The sequence below is a fragment of the Desmodus rotundus genome, chromosome 10 (genome assembly GCF_022682495.2).
Source record: "Desmodus rotundus isolate HL8 chromosome 10, HLdesRot8A.1, whole genome shotgun sequence".
NCBI classification, from domain to species: domain Eukaryota; kingdom Metazoa; phylum Chordata; class Mammalia; order Chiroptera; family Phyllostomidae; genus Desmodus; species Desmodus rotundus.
In genome coordinates, this window is record NC_071396.1 from 51,533,979 (window position 1) to 51,560,426 (window position 26,448).

At 52.1% G+C, this 26,448-nt stretch overlaps 4 protein-coding genes across 5 annotated transcripts; 2 read left to right on the forward strand and 2 right to left on the reverse strand.

The window, feature by feature from the left end:
- Window positions 1–41: 41 nt before the first annotated feature.
- Window positions 42–6,080, reverse strand: APBB3 (amyloid beta precursor protein binding family B member 3). Of its 2 annotated transcripts, none has more exons than XM_053912213.1 (12): window positions 5,884–6,080; window positions 5,452–5,615; window positions 5,294–5,370; window positions 4,451–4,511; window positions 4,101–4,247; window positions 3,849–3,976; window positions 3,323–3,437; window positions 3,100–3,184; window positions 2,765–2,848; window positions 2,403–2,518; window positions 2,081–2,272; window positions 42–591 (listed from the first exon to the last, which is right to left on the reverse strand). In XM_053912213.1, exons 1-12 carry the CDS (start codon window positions 5,930–5,932, stop codon window positions 361–363), a joined length of 1,449 nt encoding a protein of 482 aa, XP_053768188.1. In that variant the 5' UTR covers window positions 5,933–6,080; the 3' UTR covers window positions 42–360. The 2 variants fall into 2 exon arrangements, with proteins under 2 accessions (XP_053768188.1, XP_053768189.1); XM_053912214.2 differs by having other exon boundaries at window positions 5,538–5,615; window positions 5,884–6,065.
- A 352-nt stretch (window positions 6,081–6,432) lies between these two features.
- On the forward strand, window positions 6,433–10,679 carry LOC112317983 (SLC35A4 upstream open reading frame protein). The gene is made up of 3 exons (XM_024575043.4): window positions 6,433–6,571; window positions 7,520–7,618; window positions 8,175–10,679. Exons 1-3 carry the CDS (start codon window positions 6,557–6,559, stop codon window positions 8,370–8,372), a joined length of 312 nt encoding a protein of 103 aa, XP_024430811.1. The 5' UTR covers window positions 6,433–6,556; the 3' UTR covers window positions 8,373–10,679.
- Window positions 8,789–10,679, forward strand: SLC35A4 (solute carrier family 35 member A4). The gene has a single exon (XM_024575041.4). The coding sequence runs from the start codon at window positions 8,789–8,791 to the stop codon at window positions 9,761–9,763; it is 975 nt and encodes a 324-aa protein (XP_024430809.2). The 3' UTR covers window positions 9,764–10,679.
- Window positions 10,680–11,446: 767 nt separating this feature from the next.
- On the reverse strand, window positions 11,447–22,461 carry LOC112318030 (uncharacterized). The gene is made up of 16 exons (XM_045183859.3): window positions 22,419–22,461; window positions 22,155–22,240; window positions 22,033–22,080; window positions 21,773–21,892; window positions 21,076–21,153; window positions 20,713–20,795; window positions 20,132–20,218; window positions 19,940–20,056; window positions 16,930–17,063; window positions 15,864–16,072; window positions 15,708–15,791; window positions 14,019–14,064; window positions 13,871–13,941; window positions 13,294–13,452; window positions 11,952–12,110; window positions 11,447–11,880 (listed from the first exon to the last, which is right to left on the reverse strand). Exons 1-16 carry the CDS (start codon window positions 22,459–22,461, stop codon window positions 11,719–11,721), a joined length of 1,686 nt encoding a protein of 561 aa, XP_045039794.2. The 3' UTR covers window positions 11,447–11,718.
- Between the last annotated feature and the right edge of the window lie 3,987 nt (window positions 22,462–26,448).

A 26,448-nucleotide genomic window follows, 5' to 3' on the forward strand; every position in this document is an offset into this window, starting at 1 on the left:
ACCCCCCAACCCTGTCCCAGGCCCAACATACTCACACCCAGTGAGGTCACTGAGGGATTTTTATTTGTACTGATTTTGCTATAAAGTGTTGCTGAGGTAGAGCCAACTGTCCAGGGCTGGACAGGGGCAAGGAACACAGGGACCCAGGGAAAGGAGAGCCAGGGTCCTCGGTTGTGGTGCAGGGCCTCTCAGCCATCCATATAAACTATTAATAAATTGGGCAATAAATAAAGGGTGCACAAGGTGGGAAGGACAGGCAGAAAAGGCTCCAAAGGGTGAGAGGCTGCAGGCCCCTGGAGATGAAGGGGAACAGAGGGGGCGCAGCCCCAGAGCCTCTTCCCCCAGACCTCCCAGATCAGTTTAGGGCATATGGAGCAGAGAGGGTTTCAGCCGAAAGGCATCAAGAAAAGAGAAGATGCCCCGCTTTCGAGGGGCTGCACTCCCAACCCCTCCTTTGAGCATGGGGAGAGGCAAGGGAACTCCTGGGGAGTCCACAGAGCTGGTCCGCTTGAGCCGCAGGCGGGCACGGGCCTGGGCACCCCAGGCCTTGCCTCGAGCTGCAGAGGCCACAAGACACTTCTGGTACTGAACCTAGGGAGAATGGGTATGTGAGGATCCAGCTCCTTTCTGCCTCAGGCTCCCTGAAAACTTCTGCAGGACAGGGCACGGCTTCAGTCTGATATGAGGTGCCACCACATCCAGAGCCCCTACAGCATTCCCAGGTAGCTCAAGAACAAGAACATAACACTCAGCGTTTACTGAGCACTTAAGGGGGGCTGGACACTGTGCTAACTGCTTTGTATAAAATTAACAACCCAACTATTTATCAGGGGTTATTATCCCCACTTCAAAAATGAGGAAACTGAGATTGAGAGAGATTGCCCACAGTCGCCTAGCCAGAAAACGGCAGAACTGGGATTCGAACCTAGTTCTGTCTGACTGCAGAGTCTGCTCTAAACCACACCTTACCACTATGCCAACTCTCCATCTCTCACTGGAGTGGACACGCCCCTAGCAAAGTGGATTTCCTAATTAAGGAAGAGGGTCTTGAACTCAAACTCCATTCCCAGTGCAACTCTCCCAATCTTCTCTAGTTTGAACTCAACAGGGTCCTAAATGGTCTTCTTTTGTCTTCCAAAAAGATTCATCTTCCAAATCTTTTACGTACATATAACTTATGTGGCCTTCCTAATCCACAAGCCTGACTTCACTGTCCTGCTCAAAACCTTTCCATGGCTTGGAGCGTCTCAGGGGAAAATAAACTCATCACCTGTCTGACCTATAAGTTCTTCCATGACCTGGTTTCTGCCATTCTTTCTGCCCCCATCTGTCACTCCATTCCCCTAGCACTCCAGACACGCTGGATTCCCTCGGATACTCTCACCCACTGTCATCTCCCACCTTCACAGCTGAAGTTCCCTGGACTTGGCACACTCCTGTCCTACTGCCCTTCACCCAGCTAACTTCCTCCTTGGACCTTCAATTCTCAATTTCCTATCACCTCTTTCAGGTAGACTTCTTGAACCCTTGGGACCTTCTCCTCCATCATCCTGTGGTGTGCAACTTCCTTCTGGTCTGTCTCTGCTTTAACCTAAGGCTGTGCTCTCTATACCACTGAATTCTCAGGGTCAAGGACGGTGCCCCATTTCCCGCAGACACTCATATTCGTTGAGTGAATGAGTAAACTGAAGAGTGAGAGCGTTCCACATTCAAATGCCCACCAGGAAATAACCTACGTAAGACAAAAAGGAAAGACAGTGCCCACCCTACAGGGCGCAGCCCTACACAATTCCAGCTGAATGGTGAAATGTATGCATGTGGACCCAGTGTCAGACCTTCTGATATTAAAAAAAAAAAAAGGAACAGCAATTACTGTGTGAAATGTCCTAGCCTTCAAATATTGGCACCTCATTAAAACTTATTAAAAGCAGCATGAGGGCCAAATGCAACACTGTGGAACCCTAATCAGCCCTGGTATCACTGGTTTGTGATTTCTAGACAGGGTGCCAATCCTGAGCCCCGCCACTAGTATGAAGCAGCTGCAGGGCAACCCTACCCATCATTCCCACCCCCGACTCACCATGCAAGCAGCCTGCACAGCTTCAGAGAGCGCCCCGGCATGGGGCTGGCACCAGAACGCCGCGCACTGGAAGCTCTGACAGCCCAGGTCAGCAATGAGGCCAAAGGTGTGCGGGTCGCGGCCAATGCCAATAAAGGTCACAAGGCGCACAGGGCACTGCCACAGTGGCTCCTCCTCTGCATCGGCCTCTGCCTGCCCACACCAGGCCGAGTCACTAGAGGGCCAGACACAGGCTGGACCCACTGAGCTCTTCCAGAAGCAAGCAATGACCCCCAGCAGCCCTGCCCACCCCTCCACTACCCCCAACTTCACCTTCTGGTACCTGAATGGGATGGGCAGTCATGAGAGAGTCGGACACACTGAGCATGGCAGGGACCCAGGCATCCCGGTCCCCCCGGGTGGTAAGGACACCAATGGCCTCGTTCAGCACATCCATTCCTGGGGGAACATGTCCACCATGGTGTCTCCCAGACATAAAGAAGAAAAGAATCTGCGGGGAGTGCCTATGCCCATCTCTGGAATTCAGAGAGATGGGAAGAGAATTCCTGGGGCTGGGCTTAGAATCCGGAGTGGGAAAGATGGTATATCCCAGGTGTACAGGGCCATGGAAAAGCGCTGAGAAACAGTGGTAGAGCCCACCTCATCCACCTTGCCCCGGCCTCATGCAGCCCGCTCAGTCCTCACCCATGGCTTTAGTGACTGGCAGGGTCCCCATGTACAGTGCCTCGTACTTCTGAGCCGCCTGGCTCACTGCATCCAGCAGCTCCACTAAAACATACACAGCACGTTGGCCTGGGTGCTCGCTCAACGACCCTTTCCCCACCCTTCTGAGAGAGCTGGAGCTAGCATAAGACAGGAGAAAAGCCCATGGATGCACCTCCAATTCAGGGCTTGGGATTCCTGGGACCAGGACACGTCAGGAGCCCCATAACTCCAGGGAAGTACTAAGTAACCAGGAGTACCCCCTCATCTTTCACTAAAAGAACCTGTTCCTGCAACGCAGACCTCCCTCCCCATACCTTGCCTCGGCAGATCTTCAGGGGAGATGGGGTCCGAGGAAGTGCAAGAGGAATCACCACCAACCCCTACTCGCTCTGACAGGATCTGAAACACAGTGCAGCCAGCCTGAGGCATAGGGAGAGGGGGATCGAAGTAAGGGAGCCACTACCCCCCTGCCCCGCCACCCTGGCAGCTTCAGACCCAGCTCCCTGCCACATTCCCTACCCCACTCCTGGCCCTTACCTGGGCACAGAGCCCATGTAGGGCACTGGCAATGGCCTTGGCAGGGACGTCACAGCGAAACACGTGGCACTTGAGCATACAGCTGTCTTTGTCTCCCGCCACAAAAGCGAAGTCCCTGGCAGGTCAGAGATGGGGCTGGGGTAGAGGCTGGGTAGGGACAGGGGGCCCTGCAATGCCTGCAGGAGCCTAGAAAGTCAGGCAAGGGATGTGGAAAGGACAGACAGGGAGGTCAAGGCTGGGGCTCAAGGCACATGGCTGTCACTCACCTGTCACTATTCCGGAAGCATGTGGGAGCACAGGAGAGAATCAGCTCAGCCTCTCAGGCTCTCCCCCATCTGTCCCTGTTGAGCTGGGCCCACCCTCCCCAACTAGGGCTGCACCAGGCAGGGGAGGCAGAGCTTGGGTCCATGTCAGAGGATCTGTGTCCAGGGGTTCAAGTACAAGGGATCAGCATCAGTGGGGAGCACAGCTTGCAGGGTGGGGTGGAAGCAGCAACTTTCACATAAGGGGATGTAGGAGTCCTCACCGGCCCTTGGAGCTGCCCACGCCCCACACACGGATGTGCACCAGAGGCTGGCAGTGGATCAGACTGTGGTCCAGGGGATTCACCAGGCTCATGGCATCCTTCTTCAGGATCATTAGCATGTTCTGGCCCTGCCAAGGACAGAGTGCAGCCTGGAGCTCAGATGTAAGTTGTTGCCATCGGGAGCAGGCAATTCAGAGACAACTATCTCTGCTGGACCCAGGGCTGAACCCCTTGAAGGGCTGGCCAGCTCACCTCGCCCCAGGCACCATCTGGGGGCTGGCTCCGGCTGCGGGTCTGGGCCAGCTGCTGGATGCAGTTATTGACTGCGATACTGCTCTTCCCTGGTACCAGGTCCTCTTCGGGTACCTCTACCCAACCCAGAGAGCGGACTGCAAAACACTGACAGGTTGGGAGAAAGGGCAGAAGGGCACGAAGTGAGTAGAGGTGGAGTAGGGTAGGAGATGCCACAGGCTCCACACATAGAAACATCTGGTACATGCTCCCTTCACCCCGATCACCTCTACTTAGCCCAATCCCACCCCTGACCTTTCCCTCAGGACCCTTCAGTGCTCATGGGCTGGCCCTCAGGCCCAAGTCACTACCTTAGCCCCTGGTTCCATGTTCTGGATGTTGGATTCCTCACCATACCAGGACAGAGAGTTACTGGAACAGAGCAGAGCTGATAAGAGACCACACTTCCTATAGAAGGGACACTGGTGAGGCACAGACTACTTGATAGGCAGTAGATGTGGGATAAGACCCAGAATATAGTGTCCCAAACATAAAACCAGAGCAGGACAAGGCCCAGAACATATTAAGTAAATGTAACATAAAGAGTGTGACTTAGAAACTGAGGGAACAATCAGGACACAGAATAAAAGTTGTAAACATGGCCCTGGTTGGTGTGGCTCAGTGGACTGAGTGCTGGCCTGTGAACCAGAGGGTCGCCGGTTCCATTCCCGGGCAGGCAGGGCACACGCCTGGGTTTCCAGCCAGGTCCCCAGCAGGGGGTGCACGAGAGGCAACAACACATTGATGTTTCTCTCCCTTTTTCTCCCTCCCTTCCCCTCTCTCTGAAAGTAAATAAATAAAATCTTTTTTTAAATTATTAAAATAAAAAAAGTTGCAAACATATAACAGGGTCCAAAATGCGGACCAGAGCCCCAAATCAGGACAATAGACCCTAAAACACGGGATGGGAACCTCCGTGAACACAGCCCAGGACAGCGGCCAGGGTCTAGAACATATGTCAGGACCCAGAATGCAGAAAAGAACATGTGGCAAAAGACAGAGTTAGGAACAAAGATAAAACTCCAAATATTGAGAGCCAAGAACATGGGCCAGAGTCTCGAACCTGGGTTGGAAAGCAGACTGTGGATCCAGCTGCATCTGAGTGCCACGGCACCCGAGCCTTTCATTTGGCCCAGCCTATCTATCCCTGTTACCTCCGGTCCAGTGAGCTCTCCAGGCTGGAGAAGGATCTTCCTTTGGGCGGCCGAAGTTCCCAAATCCCTTCCGTCCTCTGCAGAGAGAGAACTAGGTCAGTGCAGCGGCAGGCTAGGTCCACACATGGGCGCAGGGCTCCTCCTCACCCTCCACCTACCGTGCATGGGCCCTCTGCATCTCCTGGCTCCCAGGATGGGCGCTGCCACTGGGTACTACCGCTGGGTACATGCCAATAGTAAGTACCTGCAGCATCATGGATCTTCCTCCAGCCCGGGGGCAGGCCTGGCTCTCCCTCCAGACTCTGGTCACCCCACAAGTCATCTACGGGAACACGGAATGAGGAGGGGTACACAGGATTGGAGGAGGAGGACATAGGCGTGGGTTCACAAAAACAATTTGTCAACCCTCATGTTGGAGGTCCAGGCTCCCAATCTTGGGTAATTTTTACAATACAAAGATCAGGGTTCGTCTGTACCCTGGTTCTCACCCCGGGAAGTTCCCCCCCTCCCTGCCTTTGAGCCTTGGGGTAGCCCGTCACGCTCCCTCATCCCCTCCCGGTGCTCCCTCCCATCGGGCCCTCCGTGCACACCATCGCAATTGACCAGAATTATGGCCAGCATGTAATCCTTGCCCAGCATTGCCCTGGCCGCGTCCCCGCCGGCCTCTGCCCGCCTGTATTCCCAGTGCAGCTCGACCTCTGGAGCTGCTGCGCGGAAAAGCCCAGCCTCTCTGCGCCGGAGTCAGCGGAGCCCGAGGACACCGCCCAACTACGGGGCGGGGCGGGGCGGGGCGGGGGCGGGGAGGGGGGTGAAACAGGGCGGGCCGAGCAGCAACGCCCGCTGAGGGGTGGTGCATGTAAACAGGCGACTGGATCCAGAGTCGGTGTGCGTTCCGTGCTCGAGTCCAGGGGAGGAGCACCGTAGCCAGCGCACCCACCGACACCACCTCTCAACTAGGAGCTCATCACGCAGCGGACGACCCGCCAGGCGAACGTGTGCCGCGTCCAAACGCACACAAGTGAGATCATCACGCCCAGGACGTATGCGCGCGCGCGCACACACGTACGCGTAGCCTGGGAAGCGACAGCAGTCGTCACTTGGAGAGTATCTGTGGGCAGGCTACCGCTGGGCTCCGGCGCCGGGAAAGCGCGTCCACCCTTACCAAAAGTGCCCCGGAAGTGCCTCCGCTCTAGGTAGCGATGGCCTTGGCACTGGATAAGAGGGAGGCGGGGCTGCGCCTGCGCACCAAGTTCGGCGGGGAAGATGGCGGATGACAAGGTGAGTGACCACCGGGGTGATCTGCAGTCAGGGTGGTATGCACACCTTTTTAGTCCTGGGGGAAGACGACATTGGAGCGGCTCATGGGTGGGGTCGCCCCTTGGTTTTCCCTGGCGGTGGACTTTTGCTCCTGTCGATGGCCTCAACAGTGGGGAGTAGAGTGGCGGAGCGCTAGGCGAAGCAAATGGAGCTGGGGACTCCCCCAGCTGTCCCCTCTGGGGGACCCATCATGATCCCTAGTTACTCACACACACTCAAACCCTTTCACTCTGACACAATCCTCACTCTGCTCCGTTCCCTAGCCCTCGAAATTTCCCCTCCCAGAGACACGTTCCCGATTCACACTGGCACACCCTCAGTCAACCACTCCCTTGGGCGCATACTGAATTCCATACTTACATGCCATCAGAATCACTCAGTTCATTTACCCGGGCTCCTCCAAACAGCCATTACCCATCACCTACCCTCGGGCGCGCGTGTATAGTAGTCACACATTCAATTTGGGATGGCCTTAAGGAGCAAGGCGGAGAAGCCTCGGGCCATTTCTTACCTTTGGTCTGGAAGTTCAGCATCACTCACATTTACCCTGCATTAGGCCTTGGGACTCAGCAGACAGGTCTCCACTTCCAAATAGTTTATGGTCGCATAATTAGTACTTCCCCGATCTGATTGCGGGTTCCCTAGCTGCCCCTCCCGCCTTCTCTACACATTGCTTATTATATAAAGCGCCTGTAAATTACTGATGCACATTCCATCTGTCACCCCCTCCTTGGCTTCAGTGTAAATTCTATCTTTGTCAGTGCCTTCCTTCCTTTACCACTGTCATCTCAGGAAGGTAGTATATGAAAAGGTTTCTCAGGCTCGCCCCATCCCGGCCTCTGATGGATGGACTTCAGCAGGAGATGGGGCTAGGTCAGTCTGCTGGAGCCAGTGTCTCCCTTGTCCTAGGATTCTCTGCCCAAGCTTAAGGACCTGGCGTTTCTCAAGAACCAGCTGGAGCGCCTGCAGCAGCGTGTGGAAGACGAAGTCAGTAGTGGTGTGGGACAGGTAATGCTGCTTCTGACCCCACCCCTTGGGCTTCATTGCCCAATAAGCTTTTGAATGGGTGGTAGAGATTTGTAACTTTAAGGAGTGTTTCCCTGGGAAAATGACACTTGAAGTGGGATCTTAAATGGAGGCTAACAAGGTGAAGAGGAGAGGAGGAATATTTCAAGGCAGATGGAACAACAGAGGCAGAATTCTTGAGGAAATGCCATAATGAACAGGGGGGTGAAAGCAGTTCAGTTTGGCTGCAGTAGTGGGAGAGCATGCTGGGATATGAGAAGCAAGGAGGGCTCAGATTCCTCAGGGATGTCTCTGTTGGCTTGTGGCAATAAGGTTCTATGTTTAGAGCCTTTTAACCCTGGGGTTCTGAGATTATATAATCAGGACTTCTAGGTTTTTTTCCCTGCCCCCAGAACCTTGAGAAAGTCTTTGGAGAAAACACTACAGCTTTCCAGAGTAAGGAGGAGCAGGCGGCGGGCCGCTCTAATCCCAGCTTGAGTAGCTCCTGGTTAGAGGAGGGGAGAACCTACTGAGTTTCCTCCTGAATCTTCTTCCACAGGATGGCTCGCTCTTGTCCTCCCCATTCCTCAAAGGCTTCCTGGCCGGCTATGTGGTGGCCAAACTGAGGGCATCGGCAGTATTGGGCTTTGCTGTGGGCACCTGCACTGGCATCTACGTGGCTCAGGCATATGCCGTGCCAAATGTGGAGAAGACATTGAGGGACTACCTGCGGTCACTGCGCAAGGGGCCTGGCTAGCTCTGGATCCCACGGGGAGGCAGGATGAGCAGCTGGGATCTGCAGGTGACCTCTGGACTACAGACACCGTATCTGGCTTCCCAGCTGTCACCCATTTGCTGTCTCCAACTTTCCTGCCACCTTCGTCCTTGCTTCCTTTCCTGCAGTGGGTGCACAGTGGCTCATAGCTACCACCCTGGACTCCTCCTTTCCTCCCTAACCCCATGGGACTGATCCCAAGACCGTGGCTTCTAGGGCCACTGGAACTCTTCCCGCCCTGACTGTGGAGTTCGCAGCTGACTGTGATCCTTAGCGTTCTCTCTGGCCATATGCCACGGCTCTTCCCTCCTGGCAGCCGGCTCCATATTTTGATTCTCTCCAAACGTATCACAATCCTCACTGCCCCTTGCTAGTTTCACGCAGGGTCTGGTGTGAGCATGAGTGTAGAAGATGGGGATGTGGCAGGCCTGGGCCGGCCCAGGCAGGCCCGCTGGACCCTGATGCTACTCCTGTCCACTGCCATGTATGGTGCCCATGCCCCATTGTTGGCGCTGTGCCACGTGGATGGCCGAGTGCCCTTCCGACCCTCCTCAGCCGTGCTGCTGACTGAGCTGACCAAGCTGCTGTTGTGCGCCTTCTCCCTCCTCATGGGCTGGCAAGCATGGCCCCAGGGGGCCCCACCCTGGCGCCAGGCTGCCCCCTTTGCACTATCAGCCTTGCTCTACGGCGCTAACAATAACTTGGTGATCTATCTTCAGCGGTACATGGACCCCAGCACCTACCAGGTGCTGAGCAATCTCAAGATTGGAAGCACAGCCCTGTTCTACTGTCTCTGCCTCCAGCACCGCCTCTCTGCACGACAGGGCTTAGCGCTGCTGCTGCTGATGGCAGCGGGAGCCTGCTATGCAGCAGGTGGCCTCCAAGACCCTGGGAACACCCTTCCTGGGTCCCCTCCAGCAGCTGCGGCTGGTCCCATGCCCCTGCATATCACTCCACTAGGACTGCTGCTCCTCGTCCTGTACTGCCTCATCTCAGGCTTGTCGTCTGTGTACACAGAGCTGCTGTTGAAGCGACAGCGGCTGCCCCTGGCACTTCAGAACCTCTTCCTCTATACTTTCGGTGTGCTCCTGAACCTAGGTCTGCATGCAGGTGGCAGCCCTGGCCCAGGCCTCCTGGAAGGCTTCTCGGGATGGGCAGCGCTCGTGGTGCTGAGCCAAGCACTAAACGGACTGCTCATGTCAGCTGTCATGAAGCACGGCAGCAGCATCACACGCCTCTTTGTGGTGTCCTGCTCGCTGGTGGTCAACGCCGTGCTCTCAGCAGCCCTGTTGCGGCTGCAGCTCACGGCCGCCTTCTTCCTGGCCACGCTGCTCATTGGCCTGGCGGTGCGCCTGTACTACGGCAGCCACTAGCCCCTGACCAACTCCACCTTGACTCCTGACCCTGGAGATTGGGTGTCCCCATTAGGGCCACCTCCTAGCCCCCCTTTCCCCCAGCAGCCCTGTAACAAGTGCCTTGTGAGAAAAGCTGGGGAGGTGAAGGTGAACCCCTGGGAGACTTGGATCATGGCTTTGGTTAATGAAACTAGAAACTCTCAAACCCCCCACTTCCCCCATTTCTTCCTAAGGAATTAAGGGAGCATCAATGCCTAGGCCTGAGAAATGACCTCATTCCTGATGGAGAAGGTTCCTTGCCTCATCCTGCGTGAATGCAGTTGCTTAAAGTGGGCCATGGGTGACAGTTGGATTTCCTTGCCTACTGTGGCCACCCCAGCAGACCCACATCCCCAAGGCCTGGTGCTGGCTGCCCAGCTGTGGTGCATGATTCCCCCATAAAGGATATTCACCCCCCAGCTGTCTTGCAGAAAAGCCTAATTGCTACAGATTCCATGCCCGTTGCCTCGGCCATTCTGCCAAGCTCCCCTAGCTCTCGCAGCATCTGGAGATAGTGCCTCCTGCTCCCTCCACAGTGCTGCTCTCCACAACCAGCCTTTGTTCTGGAAACCCCAGAGAGGCTGGGACTTAATTCGTCTCAGGAAATGTCCCTGGGCCCTGGCTTAAGTCTATACTCCTGACCTCTCTACTCATCCAAAGACCCTCTTGAAGCCCACCGCCCCGTCTAGAGCTCCTAGGAGTTACCATCCTCCCCACTCTAGGTCCTGCCCCTGCCTAGCAATGTCCCAGCTCCCAGCAGCCACGGAAGCTCTGCACAGAGTGACCTGGGACCAGGCACAGGGAAACTTGTATGGCTCAATCGTGTCTAACTGCATAAGCAATAAGGTCTTAATAAAGCTTTCTGGAGTGTATAGGTAGTTCCTCCAATCAGCCATTCCCCGTGTCCCGTGTCTTCTGTGTTACATAGCTACTCTCAAGCAATTGTATTCCCCTGATTCCCTTAGTACCTTCACCCTGGGGTAACTCAGACTAGGAGAAAGGACTGTTCTCTGTCACAGAGCTTTTGAAGTTTTCCTGAAGCATGAAACTTAGGTGCTGGGGAATTTGGAGGCATCTTGGGAAGAGAAGGCACTAGGCCCAACAGGACAAGCTAGACTGAGGCCAGAGAACTCTAGGAGTCAGTGTGGCTGATTCTCATTTCCTCTTGGTCCCTTGCTGCCTGTCATCTGATCTCATTGCCAGAAGAATGTTAGGCCCTGCTGCTGTGGTAGAATGCCTGGTAAACTTGTCTTTAAAAATGTCCAGTCCTATTGATGCATTATCTTAGGGAGTGGGGTTTCAGAATCTTTCTATTTTTTAAAGCAACTCGTTAGGTGACTCTGGTGCACACTTGTGAACCACTACTAAGTGCTGTGTAGAGCTGTAGCCAACTAGAGTTGAGTCTGAATTCTGCTTCTAATATTAAGTTCAGTCACTTAATAGCTGACTGCCCATGGGCAGATACTTAACCTCTCCTATCTTCAGCTGCCTTAGCTCTGAAATGGGAGTCAGTGGCACCTACAACTATTTTGGGGAGCAGAAAAGGTTAAATGAGATAACGGATATTGGGTGCTTAGCAGGGACTGGCACAACAACACTGGCTAGTGGTATTAATTACAATGAAGTTTCATTTGGTTATTGTGTCTCAACTTGCTCTTCCTTTTAGGACCGTTAAGAATATAAGAGGAGGGGGCCCTGGCTGGGTAGCTCAGTTGGTTAGAGCGTCATCTTGATATGCCAGGGTTGTGGGTTTCATCCCCTGTCAGGGCCCATTCAAGAATCAACCAATGAATGCATAAATAAGTGGAACAACAAATCAATGTTTTTTCCTCTCTCTCTAAAATCAATAAATAAAAGTTTTAAAAGAAGGAGAGAGGAAACTGCCTCTGAAGGATTTCTGATCACCAGAGTTCTCCCGAGGACAAGGATCCACTCTAGTGTTCAACCTGCCGCAACTGCCGGTTTTGGGCTTGGAGGTCCTGGTTCTGTGCAGCCAGGTTGATGGTGTCTTGCAGAATGCCAGCCAGCAGGTGGCGGTGGTGATGCTCTGTGGTCCTGGTCCGCTCCTCCCACAGCCCCCGCCAGGCTCGGAACACCTGTGCCCAGATTCAGAGATGTCTGTTAGTTAGCCAGCCTTGTCACCCACTCAAGGCCTGTCCCTACTGACCTGTAACAGGTGGCAAGTCTGAGCTCGAGTGGCCTGCACATGCAGGTCATAGAGGGCTATCAGGTCCTGCTCTGCAGTGTCCCGCTCTGCCTGAAAAGCCTCCAGCTGGAGTCTCAGCGCTGCCTGCTCGCGGTGCCATCTCTGGCTCTTGGTGGAGGCCTTAAGAGATAACACAGTTAGCCCTTCGTATCCACAGCCCGTTCGTGGATTCAACCAACCACAGATTGAAAGAATATTTTTTAAATGTTACGCTATTGCTGATGTGTACTATGTAGTTTGGTCCACCACAGTGGCCGCATGTCTGAACTGAACATGTACAAACTATTTTTTCTTCTCACTATTCCCTTAACAATACAGTACATCAACTACTCACATAACATTTACATTATATCAGGTATTATAAGTAACCTAGAGATGATTTAAAGTATGCAGGAGGATATGTGGAGGTTACATGCAAATACTGTGCCATTTTATATAGGAACTTGAGCCTCTGTGAATTTTGGTATCCACAGGGGTCCTAGAACCAATCTTCTGTGGATACCAAGGGACAGCGTTCTGGAGTGCCACCTGTGTACCCACTCTGTTCTACATGCTTCGTGTGTATGATCTCATTTTATCCAATGTCAACCCTATCAGGTAGCTGCCATTTTGCAGACTTGGAAAGTGGATTGGAGGAGTGACCTAACGTGCCCAAATTCCCATGGCCAGTGACGGGCAGAGCTGGGATGACAGGCCTTTCAACGGCTCACCAGCATCCTTGGGGTAAAGCCCGAGTCTGGAGGCGGGGCACATGCTGATCTCTTCCGCCTTGCCTCTGACCGCACACCTGCCAGGCTCCAGCCAGGTGGACAGATGCACGACCCAGAACGCATTGCGCTAGTGCTCGCCTCCGGGCCTTTGACGGCAGCACTATCCTTGCTTAGAACATGAGTTTCTCTACCTCCAAACCCCATGCCATGCCAGGTTTTGTCCTGTAATTTGTTCAGATAAGTTCTATGTACTGAGTTCCTCTGTGTGGTGAGTGCAGACTGCTCCTCTGGGGCTCAGAGTCCAGTCGGTCTCTCTGGCTGGTTCATTTGTCCTGTCCTTCTCAGCTTGGATGCCGTCTTCTCTGATCCACTCCAGCCTGGGTCAGGTGGACATCTTTGTTGCCACAAGCCCCTAGCTCCCCCCATCACAGCTCTTAGCACCAAGAATTGCCTCATCTATCCCCTACAGAGCTGTGAGGGCCAGGAGAGAAGCTACAGCCCAGTCTGCCGTGATTGACACTGGATCTCAGTACCCTAGCACAGTGCCTGGCCCAATCAGAAGGAGCTAAAGTCCCCTACATGACCCGCCTTACCTCTTCTCCTGCCTCCAGGCCTTTGACCTGGTCACCTGCCGCCTCCTGTTCCAAATGCTTCAGCTCCTCTTGGATCCAAAGTTGGTGCTGTTCTCGCAGTCTCTGCCTCCGGGCCTGGGCCAGGAGGAACTGCAGGGCCACATCTGGGGCCTGCTGGGCCTAGGTGGCATCAGTCTGGGCTCAGCCAGGAGCCCATGTATGCACACAGCAGTGGAACACAGGGGCCAACATTTCCAACAGAATCCCATTACCAGGGCTACTGCCAGAACTAACTGGCCTGACAGAGCCTATAGTTTGGACAGAGACTCAGAGGCCATGGGGGCAAAGGAAAAATATTGGCTCTGCCAGTAGATGTCAGGGAGGCCCTAAGGATCGCATACTCCTGATCCAACCCAGTAGGAATACCCGGCCTTCCCACGCCCCTCCCTTAGGGATGCAGTAGACCTTTATAGGTCCTTTATTTGCCAGAAGTTCCTTATCTCTCCCCCTTGTGGGGTAGGGTAAGCCAGAGACATATTAGCTCTGCAACTCTTCACTCCCCCAACAGCCTCCCACTGCTCTGGGTACATGAGGGTACCTGTTCCTCAGAGTCCCTGAGAAGATGCTTTTGGTGGAGCCCAGGTCCTAGAGATGCTGTTCTTCCTGCCACTGGCAGAAAATGCAATTAAGCATGTCAATAGTGAAGACCCCCAGCTCCACCCACCTTGGGGTTCCCCCTGACCCACCTTTGGGTTCTCCCTGGAGGCCTGGACTGGCTCCTGAATTTATTGCCTGCCGAGAAGATATTAGGAGTGGGAAGTCTGCACGCTTCCTCCCAGGATGGTGTGAGTTAAGCCCAGGGCTTTGAAATCAAACAGATCAGGCCCCAGCGCCTCCTTTTCTTAGCTGTATGACCTCTGGCAGGTGGCTAGTCTTTCGAGTCTTCATTTCTCCTCGTCTATAACATAGAGCTGATTAACGTTACAGAGAGTATGGAACAGGGTATGGCACCCAAAGCACTGCACTGCTCAGTGACTGGGTGCTCACAGGCCTGGTTTCCAAGGCCCAGGGCTGTAAAAACCAGTTGTTAGTGTTGTGAAAACGGAAACACCAGGAGAAGCTGCGTAGGGGCAGCCTTCCAGCCACCCTGTGGCAAGTCATGGAAAACAGTGCCCCCTCCCACACAAGGGTGGGCGTACACCCTGAGAGGACGAAAAAGCGCCACTTCGAGTCTAAGCACTTGGGCGTTTGCGCCTGCATGGACTTTGACTGTCCCAGTGACCCTGGGACACTCAGTTCCCTTCTCAGAGCCGCAGTTTGCTCACGTGAAAAGTGGGAGCAGACCTGGCCAGGAGGCTCAGTTGGTTGTAGTGTTGTCCTGTGCACCAAAAGGTTGTAGGTTCAATCCCCAGTTAGGGCACATACCTAGGTTGTGGGTTCGATTCCAGATCAGTGTGCATATGGGAGGCAACAAATCAATGTTTCTCTCTCACTTTGGTTTCTCTGTCTCTCTCTTTCTCTCTTTCCCTCCTTCTCTCCCTCCCTCCCTTCCTTCCTTTCTCTCTAAATTCAATAAACATATCCTTGAGTGAGGATTAATAAAAAAAGAAAAGTGGAAACAGCCCCGGCTGGTGTGTGGCTAAGTGGATTGAGTGCTGGCCTGCAAAGCACTGGGTCGCCGGTTTGATTCCCAGGCAGGGCATATGCCTGGGTTGTGGGCCAGGTCCCCAGGAGGGGGCACGTGAGAGACAACCACACATTGATGTTTCTCTCCCTCTCTTTCTCCCTCCCTTCTCCTCTAAAACTAAATAAATAAAATCTTTAATATAAGAAAAGTGGGAGCTATGTTGTCCTCCTGGCTTGAAATACTTCTGTGGCTTCCTTTGGGCTGTCCAGATAAAGTCCAAACATCTCACTAGTGTCACAAAGCCCTGAATGACCTGGCCCCTACTTCCCTCTCCAACCCTTCTCTCCTCTCTTCCTCAAACTCTATTCTCCAACAGATCAAGCTGCTTGCAGTCCCCCAAAGAGATCAAGCACTCACTTACTTCTGAGACTTTTCTTGTTATTTTCTCTGCCTAAGTGTTCTTCATTCATTGCCGGCCACCTCCTCCAGGAATCAACTTCCCCTGAAGCCTTTTTTCCTTTTCTTGCCAAGACTAACTTAGATGCCCCACAGAACCTTGTGTTGATAAGCCCTTTAAATTAGACTGATATGATGTTGTAATTGTTTCCAGCAGACTGTAAACTCCATGAGGACACGGACTTCCTAGGGCCTCCATGGTACTGTGCCCAGCACATAGTGAGTGGTCAATAAACGTTTAGGACTCAATAAATTAATGAGTAAAGGAAGGGCCCCCAGGGAGTGCTCTGCAAACAGAGGAAGGAAGGCAGACCTCGGTGGGGATCCCAAGAGGTTGGATAAAAAGACGCACCTGTGGTTCTGGTTGCACCGCAGCCTCACCTCTGACCCCCGTGAGCAAGCGGCTGCCTGGGTGCCGGCTCCAGGCTTTCACCACCTATGGAGAGACGGTTCAAGGTGGGCTCTGGCCACTGCTGACCCAGGCACCCTCAGAGCTTACCTGGCTCACCTGCAACTCCCGCAGTGCCCTGCCCAGCTGGCTGAGCCCCCCATCTGTCAGCCGGACCCCAAGGAGGCCTGAACGTAGGCTCTTCAGGCCAGCCCGGCGGGCTCGGGCCTCTTCTGCTGCATCCCACAGGGTGGGCTTTACCTGTTTCACCTGCATCCTCCTTCCCGCGGCCCCCAAGAGAGCAGCCTGGAGCAAGCTCAGGGAGCTGCCTGGTAAAAGGAGACTCAGAGTGAATCACTTCTTCCTCTGGACTCCAAAGCTTACTGCCTATGATTCCTTTAGTTTTTATTAACAGTACTATTCACAAAAACAGCGAACACCTGCTAGGCTTTTGCACATGTGCTTGATGTCACTGGGCTGAGGCTCTCTCTGGGAGCCTCTTTCTAGCCACACAACTCTGCAATGAGGCAACAACTCTGAACGTTTTGTCCTGCCTCCCCCCAGTTTCCAGATGAGGCAACGTAGGCTCAGGGAGAGCAAGCAACTTCCTGGTGACTGGCAGAGCTGAAAGCCCAGGTGTGCCTGTGCCCTTAATCAGCATACCAAACTGGCCTATAAACACGTGTCTGCTTTATCCTTGAGTATGTGAACTGTCCCAACTGATCTTCCACGTTCCCCAGTGCCTGGCACAGGGGGAGGTCTGGGACTGTTTAACCAAATGAATGTGTGTTTGCTGATGTAGAGACAGGTGGCCAAACTTTTTTTTTTTTTTAATGGCCGTGTGAATATAGGCAAGTTTACCTTTCCTTCTTCGATCTTCCCTTTCCTTGTCTGTAAATTAGAGCTGCTTCATGGGGTTTAGTAAGAACCGAAGGTGTTCGTGTAACAATGCTTGGTAAACTGTCGAAGGCCTCTGAAGGGTGAAGGGTTGTTTTTACTATTGGCCCTGCCTCTCTAGACTTCCCCGGCGGGCTGGCTGCCCTGAGACCTTGCTGAATCCTGGCCCTCCCAGAGAGTCAGGATCTCCCTGGGCTAGGGTAGGGGTTGTGGTAGGGAGAGAGGGTGGAGCAGGCCTAAGATCAGATCCCAGAGCTTCCTAAAGAACCCCTCCCTACCCCCAGGCCACCTCGAGGGTCCAGGCGAAGAAGAATGCCATTGTAGTTGTTTCCTTCCAGGAGCCAGGAGACAATCCAGGGCAGTGAGCCCTCCGCGTCGTCACCAGCAGCCTTCCCAGCCAACGCCTGCAGCAGGGGGCAGTCCCTGCCGGAGGGAAGGAGGAAGAAGCACGTCCACTAGTGGGCGGGGAAAGAAACTGTCCCAGGTCACACTGACGGAAAGTCTATTTCCGGTCACTTTTGTGCACTCTCAGACAGACTGGCAACCTTGTGCAGATTTGTATTTTATCACTATTATTTAATTACACAAATAGCATATTCTCATAATAAAAAATTTTAATTGTCTACTGACTTTGCCCTTGTATCCAGAATATATAGAGCTCTTGCACTTCAATAAAAAAAGACAATAAGCCAATTTTAGAATGGCAAAGCAAGGTGACATCAACAATAATGGCGGAGTAGGGAACTCTGGGGATCTGCCTGTCCCCAGAAACATCTGGCAAAAATGGCCAGAATCAGCCTTGCTAGAACTCTGGGAGGTAGTCAAAGGTTTATAGCAACCACGTGCATGCTTGTCCAGGAGAAAGGCAGCTTCAACAGGGTGAGAAATCTCTGTGGCATTGTAACTTCACCTATCCGCAGTCCCCTCCCAGCACAGGGGTGCCTTGTAGACAACAGTCCGCGTTTCCGGCGGGGGTGCCTGGTTCTGGAGGGAGCGGAGCAGATCTTGTTCCCAGAGGACTGTGTTTGTTTTCACTGATTGGGGTTTTCCTAAAGGACTGACCAAAGGGGCGTTCCTTTACTTAATTTTTCTTGGAACTCTTTCAGGGCAGAGCAGCTACACCAGAGAATGTAAGACACTGAAAACAGTGTTTTAAAAACATAACCTTCCTTGCCCCCAAAACACTGAAAGACAAAAGAACAAGCAAAAATAACAACTGGGCCCTGGCCAACGTGGCTCAGTTGGTTGGCACGTAGTCCCATAAATCAAAATGTCACGGGTTCAATTCCCGGTTTCAGGTTCAGTGCCCAGTCGGGACATGTACAAGAGGAAAGTTTCTCTCTCACATTGATGTTTCTTGCCTTCTCTGTCTCCTTCCCTTCCCCTCTCTCTAAAAGCAATTTAAAAAATAACAGTTGCTGTAAGCAATAGATACATGGAAAGATTCAAGGGGAAAATCAGGGAGTGAGATTTGGGGGGAATAAGGACTTTGAAAAGTTCCCACGTGTACTGGGGAACCTAGAAAGCCAAGCACGTGCCCAGGGCAGGATGCTAGCTCAGAAAAGCCCTAAAAAGGCTCAGCAGCAGGGAGGCTGAAGCAGAACTGTGAATGGCCTGGCTAAGCATAAGGGCTGACCCAACACAGAGCCAGTCTGTAGAAATCTGGGGAATTTTTCTTTCCTTGTCCTCCTTCCCATTCTTCTCCTCCTTGCCTCCTCCTCCCCTTTCTTCCCTATTCTTTCTCTTTCTTCCTTTTTAAAGTGGTTTGGTGTGTGTGTGTGTGTGTCCCAGGAGTTTAAGGAATTCTATGTCAGGTCACTGGCTAGCCACTAAGAGTAGAATGGAGAATTCGGTGACCACAAAGAATTCAGTCCTTGCGGAAGTTGTTCGGAAGGGTAACTACGCAAACAGACAGCTTCGTTGCAGAGCAAGCCACAGCGCAAACCCTGGAGAGGAGGGTCCGTCTGGCTTTCAGAGCTCTGGCATCACCATATCCATAAAGTCAGAGCACCACGGGGAAGGGTGGAGACTTAAGACACCAACACAATAAATACAAACTTTATAAAAAAAAAATACTCATATTGGCCAGTTTCCAACCAGAAAAAAGGATGAGGCATGCAAATAAACCAGAAAGTATGGCTCATTCATAGGGAAAAGCACAGACATCGAATTCACTAGACAAAGATTCATCGTTGTTTTATTTATTTATTTATTTCTAGAGAGAGGGGAAGGAAGGGAGGGAGGAAGGGAGGAGAGAAACCTGTGTGTGGTTGCCTCTCACGTGCCCCCTACTGGGGACCTGGCCTGCAACCCAGGCACATGCCCTTATTGGGAATCAAACCAACAACACTTTGGTTTGAAGGCCAGCACTCATTCCACTGAGCCACACCAGCCAGGGCTAGACAAAGATTCTAATCCAACTATCTTAAATATGCTCAGGAAACTAAAGAAAATCAATAAAATGATATCTCAATGAAGAGAGAATATCAATAGTAGGGTAGAAAATTTTTTTTAAGTAGAAATTCTAGACCTGAAAAACACAATAACTGAAATTAAAAATCCACTAGAGGGCAGATTTGAGCAGGCGCAAGAAAGAATCCCATCCAATTTAACTGTAGGTCAAATAAAAGTATCCAGTCTGAGGAGCAGAAAGAAAAAAGAATGAAGGAAAATGAGACTGAGGATGCCATCCGGCATACAAACACATGCGTACTGGGAGCCCAGAGGGAGAAGAGAGGCAGAAAGGGGCAGAAAAGATGTCTGAAAAAGTACTGCTCAAAATTTTCCCAAATTTTATGAAAGACATGATGAATCTATACATCCAAGAAGCTCAAAAAATCCCAAAGAGGGTAAACTCCAAGATAGCCGCACCAAGACACTTTCTAATCACACTGTCAAAAGCCAAAGTCAGAGACAGCCTTGAAAACAGCAAGAGAGAAGCAACTTGTTATGCGCAAGGGGCCCTCAGTAAGGTCAAAACCAAACTTGTCATCCAAACGCGTAGGGGCAGAAGGCAGTGCGAGGACATGTTTCAGGTGCTGAATGAAAAAATACCTGTCAACTAAGAATTCTACATCTGGCAAAACTACCCTTCAAAAATGTAGGAGGAATTAAGATATTCCCAGATAAGCAAAAGCTGAAGAAGTTTATTGCTAGTAGACCTGCCTTACAAGAAATGCTGAGGGAGCCCTCCAGTCTGCTGGAGGTGGGGAAGGAGAAGCCTCAGATGCTGCCCGGGCCCTGGACGTCCGTACTGCAGTCAGCCCTGCTCACCGCATCCCCCAAGCTGTCAGACTTACCCGGCTCCCGGGAGCTCCAGGATCCTCAAGGCCCCTCGCCATACACTCTGAGTCCCAGGACCCTCAGGGGGGGCAGGCCCTGGGCGGGACACAGTGACAGTAAGCAGAGAGCAGGCCCTGTGGAGGAGAGGCTAGGATCAGGCCCAATGCCTGCAAGGTGGGTGGTGACGGGAGGTACCATCTCATCCTCACCTGCCTTCGCCCGCTGTGGCCCTCAAGTACAGCTCTGAGGCAGCTCTTGAGTCAGACACCTCCGCTTCAGTGGCGTCTTCCACCACCCTGGAGGGAGGGGAGGCTGAGCTCAGCTCTTAGGCACCAGAGTTCCCCAGAACCTCTGCCTGGGGAGCCTTTGGGGCTCCCAAGAGCCTCTAAGAATCATCCCCAAGGCTCCAGGCTCAGTATATCCCCTAAAATCCTCTCATTTTTACCTTATTTTTTTCTGCCCTGTCATCTGCCCAGGGAGGCAAACAGGGTAGTCAGGATTGCTCCCATTTTACAGGTGGAGCAACTGAAGTTCTGCCCGGTGAGATGCTGGAGTCACCCCGAATGACAATGACCGAGCTGAAGAGGTGTAAGTGTATGGGTGAGAGGAGTGAAAAGAATAGGGATGTGGGATGGCGGAAGGAGGGTGAGAAGGAGCCCTGGGAGCCCAGGCGCAGAGCTTCCCTCCTCTGGGGTGGCAGTGTGGAGAAACTTCCAAGGGCCTCGTTTGGGAGTGTCAGCCCTGCCTTAAGAGAAGCATCCTTGGATTCTGTTGGGCCCTGGACACTCACAAGCCTAGGGGGGCCACATCCAGCACCGACAGGTTCTCTGCCCTTGGAGACAGCAGGTCCCGAGTCCTCCCGCTGGGGCTGAGCTGGGGTCACACAAACACAACACCTGTCACACACCAAGCCTTTCCCCAGCTTTCAGCTCACATGATCCTCATGCTGGAGCCCTGTGGGCCAAGCAAGGCACCACAATTCAGCCATTTCAGGAGAAAGGAGAAAGGAGACCCCAGAAAGGCAAGCCCACATTGGAGAGCAGCAGAATGGAGCCAGACCCAGGCCCTTCCGTCTGCCCTCCAGCCTCAGGCTCTTTCTGGAGTGTCACCAGGGCCTCGGCTCCCCAGGTCTCCCTTTGCTCCAGGGTCTCACCTGCACCAGGCTGAGAGTGCTAAACACAGGGTCAGGGCCCCCAAGAGGCAGAGCTTCCTCAAACAGTGTCTGCAGCAGCTAAGGTGGAAAAAAAAGGGGGCGGGAAGTGTTCAATGGGGATTGAGAAATGAATTGACTAAGGGATTGACGAAGAAATGTCTTTCAACATTTCCCGAGGGTGACGCGTGTGCTCTGTGCTGTGCTTGGTGTTGGGAAAACAGTGTCCAGGACAGGAGTAGGGCCAGACCTCACTGTTTACAGGCACCTAAACAAGTGAGCAGACGTTTTTAGTGGGACCTGCCGTTTGCTAGGGCAGGGGCCCGTGACGAGGTTCTGAGGGAGCTATTTTCATTTGGGGGCATTTTGATGAAATCCTACGAAACAAAACTTTCAAGTTTATTATCATTATTAGTATTATCAAGGACGGTGAAAATAATATCTCCCTGGATATTTGATCTTCGCATGCCACCCTTCCCTGACCTTCACCCCATCAGCCCCAGCCTCCTACCTTCTCTGACCTGTCAACTGCTGAATAAATTGACCCTGGCCAAACAACCTGTATTGGTCACAGGGCTCCATAGGGGCCCAATGGACGGGTACATGTACGGTGGGGAAAGAAAGGTTCTTGAAGGCCCCCTAGAGGAGGCAACACCTGAGCCTCACGATACCTGTACCTGGTGGCTCCTCTGGGACTCACCTGAGGCACGAAGCGGGGTGCCTCTCTTTCTCGACCCCGAAGCAGCAGGGCCACGTTGTACCCTTGGCCCACAGAGCCCAGGGCGGGCTGGACCTGTGCTAGCAGCTGCTGCTCTGCCTCCTGCAGGGAGACACAGACACTGCCCTGTCCCAGGTGCCCTGACCCAGCCTGGCAAAGGGCTCCAGAAGCACTCAGCACCCCAGAATCCAGGGGCCCGGGGACTTCTGTCCTCTCCCCATCACCCTATCAGACCCCCTTACCTGAGCAGCCACGGAGTCGAGGACTCTGTCGAAGGCGATGCGTTGTTCCTGTGGGCAGGGCTGGGGTCAGCAGTGTTGCTCCCATCTTCCCCTGCCCCACCCACACTTCATCCCATCTCCACCTGTGTCTCCAGAGTCCCCGGATGAAGCAAGCGGATGCTGTTGGACCCCTCCAGAAGGAGTGTGGGGTGACAGGTCTCCTCAGGGCCTAAGAAAGGTCGACTTCACATCAACTGCAATGAGGGAGACTGAGCTCCCAGGACTGCTGAGTCCTGCTCTCAACTTTGGCCTCAGTTTCCCATCCTGAGATGGCTTAGCCCTCTCCTCTCCCAAGAGGCTCTCCCAAGGGGCACGACCTCTGTGAATGAGTGTGTGTAGTTTCTTACCTGATTCTCTGCCCCGCTCCACTTCCACCACCACGGTGAGCATGGCCCGTGGGGCGTCAGTAAGGGCCGCAGGGCCGAACTGCCCTGGCCCAAACCAGCCCCTGCGCTCACCGTCTCTCCATACTCCCGGGCTTCATGCCTCTCAGATTCCCCTCAATAATTCATCTCGGATATGAGGATCTCTGGGTGGGACCTCTAAATAATAACTTATCAAAGGATGTGACAGTTCCCTCTTTTCTGAATTAGAACACTGCATGGGATTGTTCTATTTTTCCTCTTAGGAAAAATGTTCAACATATCTGACTGTGTAGAGAATAACCTAATGAACCTCCAAGCCCCCAGCGTCAGCAATTGTTGTCTTATGGCCCCTCTTATTCCCTCTGTTCCTCCCCTACCCCCAAAGGATTCTTTCAAAGGAAATCCTAGATATCCTTTTATTTCATCCATAACTGTTTCAGTATATATTTATAAAAAGGTAACCACCCCTTTAAAAAAGAACAGCTTTCTTGAAATGTAATTCATATACCACTCACCCATTTAAAGCATGCATTCCAATGGGTTTTGGTATGTTTGCAGATCTATGTAATTATCACCACAGTTCATTTTAGAACATTTCCATCACGTAATGAAGAAACTCGGTTCCCTTTTCTATCACATCCTTACCTGCACCCCCCAAGTCCACCCCTAGTCACTCATGCTTCTGCCTCTATAGATTTGCCTATTCTTAACATTTTATATAAATGGACTCATAGATCATGTGATCTTTCTGTGATGGACATCTTGCGGTCGGCATAAGGTTTTCAAGGTCCCTCCAGGCCATAGCACACATCAGCGCTTCCTTCCTCTCTGTGGCTGAATAACGTTCCACGTAGGGATGAAATGACTTCTGTTACCCACTACAGAGTTTGGCCACACTTCACAGCTAAGAGCACAGTCCTTCACAAGACTGCCCTTCCTTCAGACACTGGTCTCAAGCTCAGGGACCCTCGGTCCTCCCTTGCTCTGACCAGTTTTCTACACTTTCGGGTGTTCCCACTAATCCAGTTTCCATAATTCACTAGAACAGCTTGCAGAACTCAGGGGAGCATCGTGCTGACTGTATCCGACACCAGTTCTCTCTCTGACACCACCCGGATGTCCTACATTTCCATCCGCTTCTGATACTACCTGGGGTTAGCGCCAGATCCCACAAGTTGAAATGCAAGGTCCTCAACAAAACTGCCCTCACTTCAGATGCCAGCCGCAAGTGGGGTCCCCAGCTACTTGCTCTACTGTCTGACTTGGCTACAGATTTGGGGGTTCCCTTGATGGCCCCTCAGTTTCAATAATCCACCAGAATGATTCACAGAACTCAGGAAAGTACCGTATTTTTTGAACTATAAAACACTTTCCACCACCCCCCCAAATCTGGGGAGAAAATGGGGGTATGTCTTATAGTCCGAATGTAGCTTAGCTGGCTTGCTACAGGATTTCTGCTTTACAGGATGTTATTAAATTTTTTACCACATTTTTTGCTTCAATTTTTTTTTCCTATTTTCCCCCTCTAAAACCTAGGTGCATCTTATGGTCCAAAAAAATATGGTTTTCTAATTATGATTACCTTTTTATTACAGAGGGTGCAAATGACCAGTCCGATGAAGAGGTACCTAGGACAAAGTCTGCCATGGTTTTGAGCGCAGGAGCTCCTGTCCCTGTGGGTGGGGGTGGGGGTGACACCCTCCTGGTACACCAGGGTGTTCACCACCCAGGAAGCTCCCTGAACCTCATTGTCCAGAATTTTTTTTAAAGTGAGATCTCATTATGCATATCTCATTAAATCAGGGGCTGTGTGACCGAGCTCAACTCCACTCCTCTAACCGCACAGCTGGTTTTTCTGGCCAGCAGCCCCCTCCACCCTAAAGCTACCCAGGGGTCCTGCCAGCACAGTGGAGATAGAGCAATAGGGACGGAGCTGATATTTTCAACATTTGCAGGAATCAGCGTCCGATAGGCATAGGAGGCTTTTAGCTCAATGTCCCCACACATGTGACTGTCAACATAGGTGTTATAATCTTACCAACAATGCCAGTGTTGTAGATGTAATGTAAAAAATGAGAGTGATTAGTCCAGTCCGTCCTTATATTTTATGACAAAAATGTCTCTCCCAGCAAAGTCAGCCATGTTTGCAGTCTTCCTCTCAATTGTGTCAGGTTCCAAAAGCCAGAGTGGTCTCTGCAACATATGGCTTCAAACCCTCAGACATTTGTCATAACTGAGCTAAGGAACAATGTCGTCTTTTGTTCCAAGCCTCTTTCAAAATGTTAGTGCAATATTGGATTTTCCTCATTGCATAATCCTCTTATTCATTCCTTTACCCTCAACTACTCTTCCTGTTTTTCTCCATTCACACCCAACATTTTCCACCTCTGGAAGGGGTGTAAGTTTTGACCACAGTGCTGGTCTGGACTGCTGGCAACAATACCAGTCAAGTAAGTGCCTCTCCCTCCCTCCATTCCCTCTCATAAAGCGTAGGGTTACACAGATACAGGAGTAACGGGCTCTCTAGTCCACTAGGCAACACAGCAGCATTCACTGTCAACACCAGTTTTTCCGGATGGGTTGAAAGCACAGTCTACCTTATCATGCCCTTAGGAATTCTGACATAAATATTTAAAGGCACGGTTATAATTTCTTGCTTAGGGATCATCCTGCTTCTGGTACCTACAGATGCATTTTTGGTCCTGGGGAAGAAAAAATAGTTGAGGTGACAAGGGGAAGAATATTATAGCCCTACCAGCATCCCCCCTCACTCCCTGTTCCCCAGACCCCTGAAACAGTACATAAATCTCTCTAGTAGGACTCCCTCTTAGCCCCCTCACGTTGAGCGTGACATACCCTCAGGAAAGCATGTAAGTAAGCCCTTCATGGCGTTATCTGCTCCCCCCTCTGCATTTTAGACAGCAGAGTTTCTATCGCTCATTCCCATTATCTATTAAACCACTCCTCTGAGGATGATATGCAACGTAATATAGCCGTTTGATGTGATATCTCTCGGCCCGCTGTTGGACACTGCGAGCTGTGAAGCATGGCTCTTGGTCTGAGGAAAGGGAAATGGGTGGCCCAAATTGGCACAGTATTTTCTGTTCCAGTCATCTATTGGTGTCTTGAACATTTGCAACTACAACCAGGTATGAAAATCCCAGTTCTTGTCAGGGCCCCCAGGGCTCCCGGCATTAGATCCATGTAACCCATTTTCCAGGTATGTGCAGGGCCTTCCCCCTGGGGAGTCTGCCCCAGAGCTGCTTGTAGTCTCTGTTTCCCTTGTTGGCAGACAGAACAGTTCTTGTTGGCATTTTGCATCTCGGAGGGTGCCGGAGGAACATGTCTAGATCCAGCCTATCTCTGCATTGCTGCAGCAGCCCCGTATCTGCTCATTTGATGGGCCCACTGAGCACAAGGGAGCATACTGGGAAGCCCACTCACTACTTCCAACCACCTTCCAGTCCTAGAAGGCTGTTCTTCTGCTGGTCATCGACATGCCCTACTTCAATGAATCCCTCAAAGTTCCATAGTGGCTTCCATAGGTTTATGCTCCATATGGGCATCCATTTTACTGTTTGTTTTAATCCTCACTGGAGGGGGTATGTTTATTGATGGGAGAGAGATAGAGACAGAGAGAGACATGGATGTGAGAGAGAAACATTGATCAGTTGTCCCCATCATCCGCCCCTACCAGGGACCAAACCTGCAATGTAGGTATGTACCTTGACAAGGGATCGAACCCACAACATTTTTGGTGTGTGGACGATGCTCCAACCAACCGAGCCACCTGGCCAGGGCTGGGCATCCCTTTAGTAGGCAAGTTTTCCATTGCCTTTCTGCCTGACCATATGGGCAGGCCATTTCTTACCGACTTATGCCACTGTTTTTCATGAGTCAGTAAAAACCCAAACACAGGAGCAAACAGCCTGCATTTCAGTGTATTGAGCTGATTTTTTACGTTCGTCAGTCAGAGTGGCAGCCTTACAAACAAGATGCCGTAGGTTCACCT

What these genes read in the sequence shown, in the direction of transcription:
- LOC112318030 (XM_045183859.3), bottom strand. Translation starts at nt 22,461, where the DNA reads ATGCTCACCGTGGTGGTGGAAGTGGAGCGGGGCAGAGAATCAG. An exon ending in GGGCACTGCGGGAGTTGCAG is followed by an intron (nt 15,792 to 15,863) that starts GTGAGCCAGGTA and finishes GTCTCTCCATAG; the next exon opens with GTGGTGAAAGCCTGGAGCCG. An exon ending in GCCTGGAGGCAGGAGAAGAG is followed by an intron (nt 12,111 to 13,293) that starts GTAAGGCGGGTC and finishes TTATCTCTTAAG; the next exon opens with GCCTCCACCAAGAGCCAGAG.
- SLC35A4 (XM_024575041.4), top strand. Translation starts at nt 8,789, where the DNA reads ATGAGTGTAGAAGATGGGGATGTGGCAGGCCTGGGCCGGCCCAGGCAG.
- LOC112317983 (XM_024575043.4), top strand. An exon ending in TCAGTAGTGGTGTGGGACAG is followed by an intron (nt 7,619 to 8,174) that starts GTAATGCTGCTT and finishes CTTCTTCCACAG; the next exon opens with GATGGCTCGCTCTTGTCCTC.
- APBB3 (XM_053912213.1), bottom strand. Translation starts at nt 5,932, where the DNA reads ATGCTGGGCAAGGATTACATGCTGGCCATAATTCTGGTCAATTGCGAT. An exon ending in CAGATGGTGCCTGGGGCGAG is followed by an intron (nt 3,977 to 4,100) that starts GTGAGCTGGCCA and finishes TGTCCTTGGCAG; the next exon opens with GGCCAGAACATGCTAATGAT. An exon ending in TGACTGCCCATCCCATTCAG is followed by an intron (nt 2,273 to 2,402) that starts GTACCAGAAGGT and finishes TGGTGTGGGCAG; the next exon opens with GCAGAGGCCGATGCAGAGGA.